The sequence below is a fragment of the Coregonus lavaretus genome, assembly GCF_964263955.1.
Source record: "Coregonus lavaretus genome assembly, contig: HAP1_SCAFFOLD_1504, whole genome shotgun sequence".
NCBI classification, from domain to species: domain Eukaryota; kingdom Metazoa; phylum Chordata; class Actinopteri; order Salmoniformes; family Salmonidae; genus Coregonus; species Coregonus lavaretus.
The window spans coordinates 49577-62677 of NW_028160128.1; the positions used below are offsets into that span (position 1 = coordinate 49577).

Below are 13101 nucleotides of genomic sequence, written 5' to 3' on the forward strand. Positions count from 1 at the left end.
CGGACTCTTACCCTGCCCCCACCACCCAACAGACTCTTACCCTGCCCCCACCACCCAACAGACTCTTACCCTGCCCCCACCACCCAACAGACTCTTACCCTGCCCCCACCACCCAACAGACTCGTACCCTGCCCCCACCACCCAACAGACTCTTACCCTGCCCCCACCACCCAACAGACTCTTACCCTGCCCCCACCACCCAACAGACTCTTACCCTGCCCCCACCACCCAACAGACTCTTACGCTGCCCCCACCACCCAACAGACTCTTACCCTGCCCCCACCACCCAACAGACTCTTACCCTGCCCCCACCACCCAACAGACTCTTACCCTGCCCCCACCACCCAACGGACTCTTACCCTGCCCCCACCACCCAACGGACTCTTACCCTGCCCTCACCACCCACCACCCAACAGACTCTTACCCTGGCCCCCCCCCCACCACCCAACAGACTCTTACCCTGCCCCCCCACCACCCAACAGACTCTTACCCTGCCCCCACCACCACCCAACAGACTCTTACCCTGCCCCCCCCACCACCCAACAGACTCTTACCCTGCCCCCCCCACCACCCAACAGACTCTTACCCTGCCCCCACCACCCAAAAGACTCTTACCCTGCCCCCACCACCCAACAGACTCGTACCCTGCCACCACCACCCAACAGACTCTTACCCTGCCCCCACCACCCAACGGACTCTTACCCTGCCCCCACCACCCAACGGACTCTTACCCTGCCCCCACCACCCAACGGACTCTTACCCTGCCCCCACCACCACCCAACAGACTCTTACCCTGCCCCCACCACCACCCAACAGACTCTTACCCTGCCCCCACCACCACCCAACAGGCTCTTACCCTACCCTCACCACCCAACAGACTCTTACCCTGCCCCCACCACCCAACAGACTCTTACCCTGCCCCCACCACCCAACAGACTCTTACCCTGCCCCCACCACCCAACAGACTCTTACCCTGCCCCCACCACCCAACGGACTCTTACCCTGCCCCCACCACCCAATGGACTCTTACCCTGCCCCCACCACCCAACGGACTCTTACCCTGCCCCCACCACCCAACGGACTCTTACCCTGCCCCCACTACCCAAAGGACTCTTACTCTGCCCCCACCACCCAACAGACTCTTACCCTGCCCCCACCACCCAACGGACTCTTACCCTACCCCCACCACCCAACAGACTCTTACCCTGCCCCCACCACCCAACAGACTCTTAACCTGCCCCCACCACCCAACAGACTCGTACCCTGCCCCCACCACCCAACAGACTCTTACCCTGCCCCCACCACCCAACAGACTCTTACCCTGCCCCCACCACCCAACAGACTCTTACCCTGCCCCCACCACCCAACAGACTCTTACCCTGCCCCCACCACCCAACGGACTCTTACCCTGCCCCCACCACCCAACGGACTCTTACCCTGCCCCCACCACCCAACGGACTCTTACCCTGCCCTCACCACCCACCACCCAACAGACTCTTACCCTGCCCCCCCCCACCACCCAACAGACTCTTACCCTGCCCCCCCACCACCCAACAGACTCTTACCCTGCCCCCACCACCACCCAACAGACTCTTACCCTGCCCCCCCCACCACCCAACAGACTCTTACCCTGCCCCCACCACCCAACAGACTCTTACCCTGCCCCCACCACCCAACAGACTCTTACCCTGCCCCCACCAACCAACAGACTCTTACCCTGCCCCCACCTGCGCTGTTGGAGCCCAGAGCACAAGATTTTGCGTCCCTCTCCATGTGACTAATAAACTAATCTAATCTAATTAACGATGGGATTTTAAAGTGTTTTCTAAAATTGATTATTATAATAATATTATTATTATTATTATTAATAGTAGCATCATAAATAATGTTATTTGTATTACTGCTTTTACCATGACAACTGTCTAGTAATCATTACTTTCAATGCTGTTAAAAAATGTCAGTGCTATAATATTATTTGTGCTATAAAGGCGGTTGACTTTATTGCTTTTTTCCATATTGTTAAACAACATTCTAAGTCACAATACATTCCTTTTAATTGATATGCACAACATGTATTTGACAGGGATACAGCACATCAATCAACATTTCTGTAAATGTGCCAGATTTAGTCCCTGGGCAGGTAGATACACATAGAAAAATACAACGTTATAAAACATTTAGTAAAACATTGTGTATAGATGGGGGCTGATTGGTCCTTCAGCCACTCTCAAGTCATTGGTAAAGGGGTGAGAGGTTGAACAGCTCCTTATATGTCCTTCAGCCACTCTCAAGTCATTGGTAAAGGGGAGAGAGGTTGAACAGCTCCTTATATGTCTTTCAGCCTCTCAAGTCATTGGTAAAGGGGTGAGAGGTTGAACAGCTCCTTATATGTCCTTCAGCCACTCTCAAGTCATTGGTAAAGGGGTGAGAGGTTGAACAGCTCCTTATATGTCCTTCAGCCACTCTCAAGTCATTGGTAAAGGGGAGAGAGGTTGAATAGCTCCTTATATGTCCTTTAGCCTCTCAAGTCATTGGTAAAGGGGTGAGAGGTTGAACAGCTCCTTATGTCTGTCAATTTACATTTTACATTTTACATTTTAGTCATTTAGCAGACGCTCTTAACCAGAGCGACTTACAGGAGCAATTAGGGTTAAGTGCCTTGCTCAATGGTCAATGTGCTCTCACTGAGAAACTGCTGATAGACTGAGGTGGTTGTGTTGATATCCAGCCCCTCTCATTAACCTCTATCAGGCCAACACTGTACAATATATTCATAAAATACGTTTCTGTGGTTTTAAGTTGAATGCCAAATTCTCAGAGCCATTTTCCCGGACACATTAAAAGTGAGTATGCAAATACAGTAAGTAAATTCCAATAACATCACAATACATGCTTACAATGCGTATACAATACATGCTTACAATGCGTATACAATACATGTTTACAATGCATATACAATACATGTTTACAATGCGTATACAATACATGTTTACAATGCGTATACAATACATGTTTACAATGCGTATACAATACATGCTTACAATGCGTATACAATACATGCTTACAATGCGTATACAATACATGTTTACAATGCGTATACAATACATGTTTACAATACGTATACAATACATGTTTACAATGCGTATACAATACATGTTTACAATGCGTATACAATACATGTTTACAATGCGTATACAATACATGTTTACAATGCGTATACAATACATGTTTACAATGCGTATACAATACATGCTTACAATGCGTATACAATGACATTTAAAATCTATAGTTTAAAATACACAGACATCAGGTAGGTAGGTGTGTTGGTGTGAGAGAGAGACAGAGTTGTATCAACATGTTCTGCTAGATAGGGGTCCATACCTAGGTACCTAGTGGAGGACTAACTGACCCTCCTGCTAGATAGGGGTCCAGCTAGGTACCTAGTGGAGGACTAACTGACCCTCCTGCTAGATAGGGGTCCAGCTAGGTACCTAGTGGAGGACTAACTGACCCTCCTGCTAGATAGGGGTCCATACCTAGGTACCTAGTGGAGGACTAACTGACCCTCCTGCTAGATAGGGGTCCAGCTAGGTACCTAGTGGAGGACTAACTGACCCTCCTGCTAGATAGGGGTCCATACCTAGGTACCTAGTGGAGGACTAACTGATCCTCCTGCTAGATAGGGGTCCAGCTAGGTACCTAGTGGAGGACTAACTGACCCTCCTGCTAGATAGGGGTCCATACCTAGGTACCTAGTGGAGGACTAACTGATCCTCCTGCTAGATAGGGGTCCAGCTAGGTACCTAGTGGAGGACTAACTGACTCTCCTGCTAGATAGGGGTCCAGCTAGGTACCTAGTGAAGGACTAACTGACCCTCCTGCTAGATAGGGGTCCAGCTAGGTACATAGTGGAGGACTAACTGACCCTCCTGCTAGATAGGGGTCCAGCTAGGTACCTAGTGGAGGACTAACTGACCCTCCTGCTAGATAGGGGTCCAGCTAGGTACCTAGTGGAGGACTAACTGACCCTCCTGCTAGATAGGGGTCCAGCTAGGTACCTAGTGGAGGACTAACTGATCCTCCTGCTAGAAGATCCACACCTCCAGGAGGCTGCAGAAGGAGAGGGGCTGTGTGGCTGGACCTTTGGTTAGTTTATTACTATTATAGTGGTCATGTTTGATTGACATTTTCTGTACATTTTTAGGAGCCTGAATTAAAGCAACAGACAACAAGACCATGTTGAACCACCCTGCCTGTCTATTCTGCCTGGTCTCCCCACACCCAGGGGTTGGCTACAACTGTAGATCTGAAGCTGTGTACAAAGACAGAGGGTCCAGCTTCCCAAGAAGGTTGATCATCCTGGAACATGACTCAGTTCCTTTTCTCAACACCATGTCAATGATGTCACATGCCTTCTCTGCCCTCTCAGGTATCCCCTTTAGTGAGGCCATTTCCTCCCTTCCTTCCTTCAGACAGAGTGAGTTGCAATCCCATAAAGGATCTAAGGAAGGTCAAGATGTCAATGTCGTGGTGTGTCTTTGACTAGCCAGCTTCATGCCGTAGCACTGGCTTGACGAGGTGAAGAAGTGTCTTTGACTAGCCAGCATTATGCTGTAGCACTGGCTTGACGAGGTGAAGAAGTGTCTTTGTCTAGCCAGCTTCATGCTGTAGCACTGGCTTGACGAGGTGAAGAAGTGTAATTGTCTAGCCAGCTTCATGCTGTAGCACTGGCTTGACGAGGTGAAGAAGTGTCTTAGTCCACAGACTAGGAGACAGGCCTCAGCGTCTTCAGATTAGGTTCTACAAGAAAGAGGATGGAGGAGAAGGGAAGAGAGAGATCAGAAAGTATGGAGGAGAAGGGAAGAGAGAGATCAGAAAGTATGGAGGAGAAGGGAAGAGAGAGATCAGAAAGTATGGAGGAGAAGGGAAGAGAGAGATCAGAAAGTATGGAGGAGAAGGGAAGAGAGAGATCAGAAAGTATGGAGGAGAAGGGAAGAGAGAGATCAGAAAGTATGGAGGAGAAGGGAAGAGAGAGATCAGAAAGTATGGAGGAGAAGGAGGAGTTCCACCTGAGATAATGATGTGATGATGGTCCTATGATGTAACTACAAGAAGATAACAGTCATTTATTACAGACAGAAACACAAAAACATGCTTCCATTCTGGAAAAACAGTTCCTCTTTGATCTGGGTAGCTGTGTTTTTATTTGACCTATATTTTAATCATTACACATATTCAAGGGAGGGAGCAATGAAAACTGTCTTACCTAGATTCACTCAAGTCCTTAACAAGATGGTTTTCATGTTCAACGAGAGCTTTGAGACAAGCTCCCGTCACTTCTGGTCCTTTGGGGATGACTGCTTTCAGTAGTTTTCTCATTCGGTCCTGTTCAGTTGTTTCAGCTGTTATTCTGGAGTGCTCTTCTTCACCAATCATGTTCTTTGACCACAGATCATCTGCTATTGGCATTGAGTTTTTGGTTCGCTGAATTAGTTTAGCCCAGTGTTTCTTCAGAAACTCCTCAGCAGGAATGTCAGGGACTGTTAATGCTGAAGGGGGGGGGGGTCAATTAAATTAATATGTCTTTAGGGTTAACAGCAGCTGTTTCTACATCTACAATAGATGCCCTTATTAATGTTTTATCAACAATCTACTTAGAATAATATAATGTCAAAGTGGACATGTCCCCCATATATTCAACATCTGGAAGGTCCCTCAGTCAAGTATCGCATTTCAAGCACAGATTCAACTATATACAAAGACCAGGGATCTTTTAGAAAGCCTCATAAAGAAGGGCAGTGATTGGTAGATGGGTAACAATAACAAATCAGACATTGAATCTCTCTTTAAGCATGGTCAAGTTAATAATTATCCTGTGGGTGATGTATTAAACCACCCAGACACATCAAAGATGCAGTCGTCCTTCTGAACTGAGCTGCAGGACAGGAAGGAAACTGTTAGTGATGTCACCATGAGTTCATTGGTGATTTTAAAACAGCTACAGAGTTCAATGTCTGTGATGGGAGAAAACTGAGGATGGATCAACAACATTATAGTGGCTCCACAATAATGACTTAAAATAACACAAATATACAGAATAAAAATATTCCAAAACATGCATCTTATATGCAACAAGGTACTAAAGTAATACTGCAAAAGGAAACGGCAAAGGAATACACTTTTTGGCCTAAATGCAAAGCCTCATGTTTGGGGCAAATCCAACACAACACATCACTGAGTAACTGCCTCCTTATTTTCAAGCATGGTGGTGGCTGCATCATGTTATGGGTATACTTGACAATACTGAGGAGTTTTTCAGGATAAAAAGAAACGGGATGGAGCTAAGAACAGACTAAATCCAAGAGGAAAACCTGCTTCAGTCTACTTTTCACCAGACACTGGGAGAGGAATTCACCTTTCTGCAGGACAATAACCTACAACACAAGGCCACATCTACACTGGAGTTGCTTACCAAGAAGACAGTGGATGTTCCGGAGTGGCCAAGTTACAGTTTTGACTTAAATCTGCTTGAAAATCTATGGCAAGACTTGAAAACTGCAGTCTAACCACGATCCCCAACATCTTGACAGAGCTTGAAGAATTATGAAAAGAATAATGGGCTAATATTGTACAATCCAGGTGTGTAAAACTCTTAGAGACTTACCCAAGAAGACTCCCAGCTGTAATGGCTGCCAAGGTGTTTCTCACATGTATTGACTCAGGGAGCTATTTCATTTCTATCAATCCAAATATATATATATAAATATTCTTCCACTTTGACATTTGAGTATTTGGTGTAGATTGTTGACATAAAATGACAATTAAAATTAAATCCCCTTTAATCCCGCTTTGTAACACAATAAAATGTGATGCAGATACTTTTGCAAGGCACTGGGTTTCTGTCTGAATGTTCTGTAGCATTACACACCACTGAACATGACTCATGAAGGTCTTCATCACCCCACTGAACATGACTCATGAAGACCTTCATCACCCCACTGAACATGACTCATGAAGACCTTCATCACCCCACTGAACATGACTCATGAAGACCTTCATCACCCCACTGAACATGACTCATGAAGACCTTCATCACCCCACTGAACATGACTCATGAAGACCTTCATCGCCCCACTGAACATGACTCATGAAGGTCTTCATCACCCCACTGAACATGACTCATGAAGGTCTTCATCACACCACTGAACATGACCCATGAAGACCTTCATCACCCCACTGAACATGACTCATGAAGACCTTCATCACCCCACTGAACATGACTCATGAAGGTCTTCATCACCCCACTGAACATGACTCATGAAGGTCTTCATCACCCTACTGAACATGACTCATGAAGACCTTCATCACCCCACTGAACATGACTCATGAAGACCTTCATCACCCCACTGAACATGACTCATGAAGACCTTCATCACCCCACTGAACATGACTCATGAAGGTCTTCATCACCCCACTGAACATGACTCATGAAGACCTTCATCACCCCACTGAACATGACTCATGAAGACCTTCATCACCCCACTGAACATGACTCATGAAGGTCTTCATCACCCCACTGAACATGACTCATGAAGGTCTTCATCACCCTACTGAACATGACTCATGAAGGTCTTCATCACCCTACTGAACATGACTCATGAAGACCTTCATCACCCCACTGAACATGACTCATGAAGACCTTCATCACCCCACTGAACATGACTCATGAAGACCTTCATCACCCCACTGAACATGACTCATGAAGGTCTTCATCACCCCACTGAACATGACTCATGAAGACCTTCATCACCCCACTGAACATGACTCATGAAGGTCTTCATCACCCCACTGAACATGACTCATGAAGACCTTCATCACACCACTGAACATGACTCATGAAGACCTTCATCACCCCACTGAACATGACTCATGAAGACCTTCATCACCCCACTGATCATGACTCATGAAGGTCTTCATCACCAAACTGAACATGACTCATGAAGACCTTCATCACCCCACTGAACATGACTCATGAAGACCTTCATCACCCCACTGAACATGACTCATGAAGACCTTCATCACCCCACTGAACATGACTCATGAAGACCTTCATCACCCCACTGAACATGACTCATGAAGACCTTCATCACCCCACTGAACATGACTCATGAAGGTCTTCATCACCCCACTGAACATGACTCATGAAGACCTTCATCACACCACTGAACATGACTCATGAAGACCTTCATCACCCCACTGAACATGACTCATGAAGACCTTCATCACCCCACTGAACATGACTCATGAAGGTCTTCATCACACCACTGAACATGACTCATGAAGACCTTCATCACCCAACTGAACATGACTCATGAAGACCTTCATCACCCCACTGATCATGACTCATGAAGGTCTTCATCACCCCACTGAACATGACTCATGAAGACCTTCATCACCCCACTGAACATGACTCATGAAGACCTTCATCACCCCACTGAACATGACTCATGAAGACCTTCATCACCCCACTGAACATGACTCATGAAGACCTTCATCACCCCACTGAACATGACTCATGAAGACCTTCATCACCCCACTGAACATGACTCATGAAGGTCTTCATCACCCCACTGAACATGACTCATGAAGACCTTCATCACACCACTGAACATGACTCATGAAGACCTTCATCACCCCACTGAACATGACTCATGAAGACATTCATCACCCCACTGAACATGACTCATGAAGACCTTCATCACCCCACTGAACATGACTCATGAAGACCTTCATCACCCCACTGAACATGACTCATGAAGATCTTCATCACCCCACTGAACATGACTCATGAAGACCTTCATCACCCCACTGAACATGACTCATGAAGACCTTCATCACCCCACTGAACATGACTCATGAAGACCTTCATCACCCCACTGTACATGACTCATGAAGACCTTCATCACCCCACTGAACATGACTCATGAAGACCTTCATCACCCCACTGAACATGACTCATGAAGACCTTCATCAGTGTCCTTCATCACAACTTGAAGAGACGTTCGCTCTATAACCCGTTTTTATAAACCTCGTCCACAAAAACAAACGTACCTATTGGATGAGAGTCTTTGCTGTATTCATCTAAAAGACAAACAAGAGAAAACATCATAAAAACATTTTAATAGCATCTGTCAGAAAATAACAGAGTTATGATTGACATATTCTCCTACCTGTTGGTACCATATCTCTCCATACTGTCCTCTCATCATCCCCGATTAACTCCATCTCAATGTCAACCCCTGTGTTTCTCATAACCATCTTACAACAGCTTGGTGTGGTGTCTGCAGGTAACAGCTGAATCTTCTGTAGAAGGTCATATGGTGCAACGATTGAGACAACAGACAGAGAGAGAGAGAGAAATAGAATGATATTCCAGTTATTAATATATAATATGACAGATTCATGTCCTCAGCCTGCTAAAACTGCACCTCTGGATTGATGGAGGAGGAATGGGGATTCTTGACAGCAAACCAACTGTTCAGCTTTAAGGACCCGTTTGGACTTGACAGGACCAATTCTGAATATCCTTGGGACACCTGATGTTTCTCCCGGTCCCGAACAGCCTACAAAATGAGCAGTGTAGTAGTCAGTCTGAACAATGTAGTCTAATAATTCACACAACATGCAGCTCACTGAGCAATCCTTTTTTGTCAACATCAAAAAAATGTGTACACTATTTTTTATTTATTTTACCCTTATTTGACCAGGTAATTGACTGAGAAGAGAGTCTCTTTTACAGCAACGACCTCGGGAAGTGTTACAGGGGAAAGGGGATGAATGAGCCAATTGGAAGCTGGGGATGATTAGGTGGCCATGATGGTATGAGGGCCAGATAGTGAATTTAGCCAGGACACCGGGGTTAACACCCCTACTCTTATGATAAGTGCCATGGGATCTTTAGTGACCACAGAGAGTCAGGAAACATGTTTAACGTCCCATGCGAAAGACAGCACACTACACAGGGCAATGTCCCCTTCACTGCCCCGGGGCATTGGGTTCTCCTTCGAACAGAGAGAAGAGTGCCGTCTACTGGCTCTTCAAATGAATGAGACAGAAATAGATTTCTCACAGAGCTGCATGTTGTCTTTGTAATCTATAGATTTTCAACAAACTATCAGCTTTCCTTTAGTAAGTTTCAACATACTGTTGTCACTTCAATGATGGCGCCTCACCTCTTTCTGACTGGAGTTTCTGAGGAGCATGTACAGCCGTGAAATTACTGTTGCCTTTTTTACTGCCATATAGAGGACCACGTCACAGTGGACAGCTACGTTCCAAAAAAAGATATAGCTCAGTATAACAGCGATAGGTGAGAACTTGGGATGGAGAATCTTAGCATGGAATCTGGTGACCTCATGCACTTCCTCAACAGACACTCCATGTTCCTCTACATGAAGAATCTTCATCTCATTCCTCAGGGAAGGGTTGGTCCCTGAACAACACAATAAAAAAGGAGACAGAAAGACAAATATTGTATTATTCATCCAACTAAAACACAAAGAATATGCAGTATCAGATCACAGTAAACAAACTCCCAGAATAACTCATTCATTAATTCAGGAAGTGAAACTCAGTTACATGGAAATGTCTTTCTGAATACTATGTCTATATGGTTTTACCTAAACAGACAAAGTGTGGCAGATGAACTTCCTCCAGTTCACCTAACTCCATAGTGATGTCCAGCAATGGACCACCTTGTCCGTACTGCATGTCTATCAGAAGGTGACTGTAGGGATACCAGTTCCTGAAGTGATACTTCAGAATGACATCTCTGTCACACACCCAGCGGAGCCCAGACACTGTGCACTCATAACGCCCTTTGGGTGTCCTGTGCCTGAGGGCAACAACAAGATATGGTAGAGAGGGTCAATCGTCAAATGGAGAGGTTGGATTAGAAGCCTATTCCCAAAGGTAATGGGGAAATACACTAGCAAGTGGAATGAAATGTTAAAAGTAGTTATTTTACCTGAACATTGTCACTTCCTGGACAGTGGAAGTCAAGGGTTCAATCGGAAGCCAGTGTGTGGAGTCCTGAACAAGGACAAGCATGTCAGTTATACATATGGGGCCAGTTTCCTGGACACAGATTGAGTCTAGTGCTGGACTTAAAGCATGATCAATGGAAGTTTCAATAGAACGTTTTTTAAGGTCCAAGATTAGGCTTAATCTTTGTCCGGGAAACTGGCCCATTAAATGAACAAAGTAATTTATCTAATGTATTTATTCAATGTTACATGGAATGCTGGTGATTGATCCAATTAAACTGTCTAATGACAAAATATGACAACAGCTAAAATCCTGCATGCCTACAAGCAGAACACAGGACTGTCTATATCCCAGTATGAATGGTTGGTCAGTACACACCTGGCTTTCAGACTGTGTTTATATTACTAAAGCAGAACACAGGACTGTCTATATCCCAGTATGAATGGTTGGTCAGTACACACCTGGCTTTCAGACTGTGCCTGACTCCTGAAGGTATGTAAAAGTGAGAATTGACATTATGACTTACCTCAACATGGTCACAAGTCTTACAGCTCTGAGGAATCCCTGAAGTCAAAAGTAGTTGTTATTTAAAACGGACAATCTCATGTAATAATGAATTAATAAATATTAAACAGACTTGTAATAAAAATGAATGTAAGTGAGCAACAGTCTCAGAATGTACACTCATTATCATACCATAATCTGACATTAGTGTTATATTAATGAATGTTTGTGGAAGCAGGAAACAACATGGTTCTGGTCCATGTTTTGGAGATGTTGGGGGCCTGATTTCTGGTAGATCCCAGGATGAGAGCTTAAAGGTAGAGTCAGCTAAATGATGTTGTACGAGCAGCACCGCAGATATTGTGATGAGCAAGATGCCTGACTTCTCTCTCACACAGTATCTGCCCATGTGCACGGGTTCTCTTCACTCTCTTACAGTGTCGTAGCCACGGGACCAAAACAGAGAAGTTTAGCATCGCGCTCCAACGCCCTTAGTTGTTGTAGAAGTTTACCCACTATGATGTTTACTTTGTGCATCTACATCATATTGCTGACTCTGCCTTTAAGTTTGTTTTGACCAAATATATCATGATTGTGTTCCTTGCCTGGGACTCAAGAACGCTTTAATCGTATTTTGATTTTAAAACAATTATCAGTTAACACTCACATATCTGGTCTCTGGTGTTCTCAGGTCCAGGCTTGATACAACACTCTCCACCATGGTCTCTGCTGTTGGTAAAGCAGATGGATAGACTGTGATTAAACTAAATACAACTTATAAAGGCTTTATATAGCATACATACAGTCTTCATACGCAATACAAAGGGTGTATAAAGGGTGACAGAACAGCTCCCTATGTAGGGTGCATTGCCTAATGTGACATAACACTATGTCAACTTCCATGAAGTCAATACTGATGGTGACATTACAGGTGACATTGCTTATCTTGATGAAAGCCCCTAGAGACGTGAAGTCACCAGGTATCATTTTAACAGGTTCTGATGCCCTCTTGTGGTTAGAGTGAAACTGACACTACAGTGAGACATAGGAGAGGAAACATCTGTACATCCAACAGAACACATTAAAAACACACCACCACCACTAATCTAACTGTCTGTAGGTCCAACAGAACACATTAAAACACACCACTACTACTAATCTAACTGTCTGTAGGTCCAACAGAACACATTAAAACACACCACTACTACTAATCTAACTGTCTGTAGGTCCAACAGAACACATTAAAACACACCACTACTACTAATCTAACTGTCTGTAGGTCCAACAGAACACATTAAAACACACCACTACTACTAATCTAACTGTCTGTAGGTCCAACAGAACACATTAAAAACACACCACTACTACTAATCTAACTGTCTGTAGGTCCAACAGAACACATTAAAACACACCACTACTACTAATCTAACTGTCTGCAGGTCCAACAGAACTTTCACGGTTTCGGCCGAGGCTGCCTCTCGTCCTTGCTCGGGCAGGCTTCGGCGTTCGTCGTCTCCGGAATACTAGCTGCCACCGTTGAATGTTTCTACG

General features: G+C 45.1%; 2 protein-coding genes and 1 long non-coding RNA gene across 3 annotated transcripts in view; all 3 read right to left on the minus strand.

The window, feature by feature from the left end:
• The window catches only part of LOC311122104 (uncharacterized protein), a 65014-nt gene that overhangs the window by 33711 nt on the left and 18202 nt on the right, over window positions 1–13101 (minus strand).
• Window positions 3384–10493, minus strand: LOC311122108 (NACHT, LRR and PYD domains-containing protein 1 homolog). Its single transcript, XM_084196516.1, has 6 exons — window positions 10233–10493; window positions 9489–9623; window positions 9231–9363; window positions 9112–9141; window positions 5267–5549; window positions 3384–4800 (listed from the first exon to the last, which is right to left on the minus strand). Exons 1-6 carry the CDS (start codon window positions 10464–10466, stop codon window positions 4794–4796), a joined length of 822 nt encoding a protein of 273 aa, XP_084052642.1. The 5' UTR covers window positions 10467–10493; the 3' UTR covers window positions 3384–4793.
• Window positions 10688–12286, minus strand: LOC311122109. The gene is made up of 4 exons (XR_014612386.1): window positions 12218–12286; window positions 11573–11610; window positions 11027–11091; window positions 10688–10894 (listed from the first exon to the last, which is right to left on the minus strand). It is a non-coding gene; the product is annotated as an uncharacterized lncRNA (long non-coding RNA).

Coding starts and splice junctions, on each gene's coding strand:
- LOC311122108 (XM_084196516.1), bottom strand. CDS start 10,466: ATGAAGATTCTTCATGTAGAGGAACATGGAGTGTCTGTTGAGGAAGTG. Junction 9,364..9,488: donor CCTCCTCCATCAATCCAGAG/GTGCAGTTTTAG, acceptor GACCTTCTACAG/AAGATTCAGCTGTTACCTGC. Junction 9,142..9,230: donor GAGAGATATGGTACCAACAG/GTAGGAGAATAT, acceptor TTTGTCTTTTAG/ATGAATACAGCAAAGACTCT.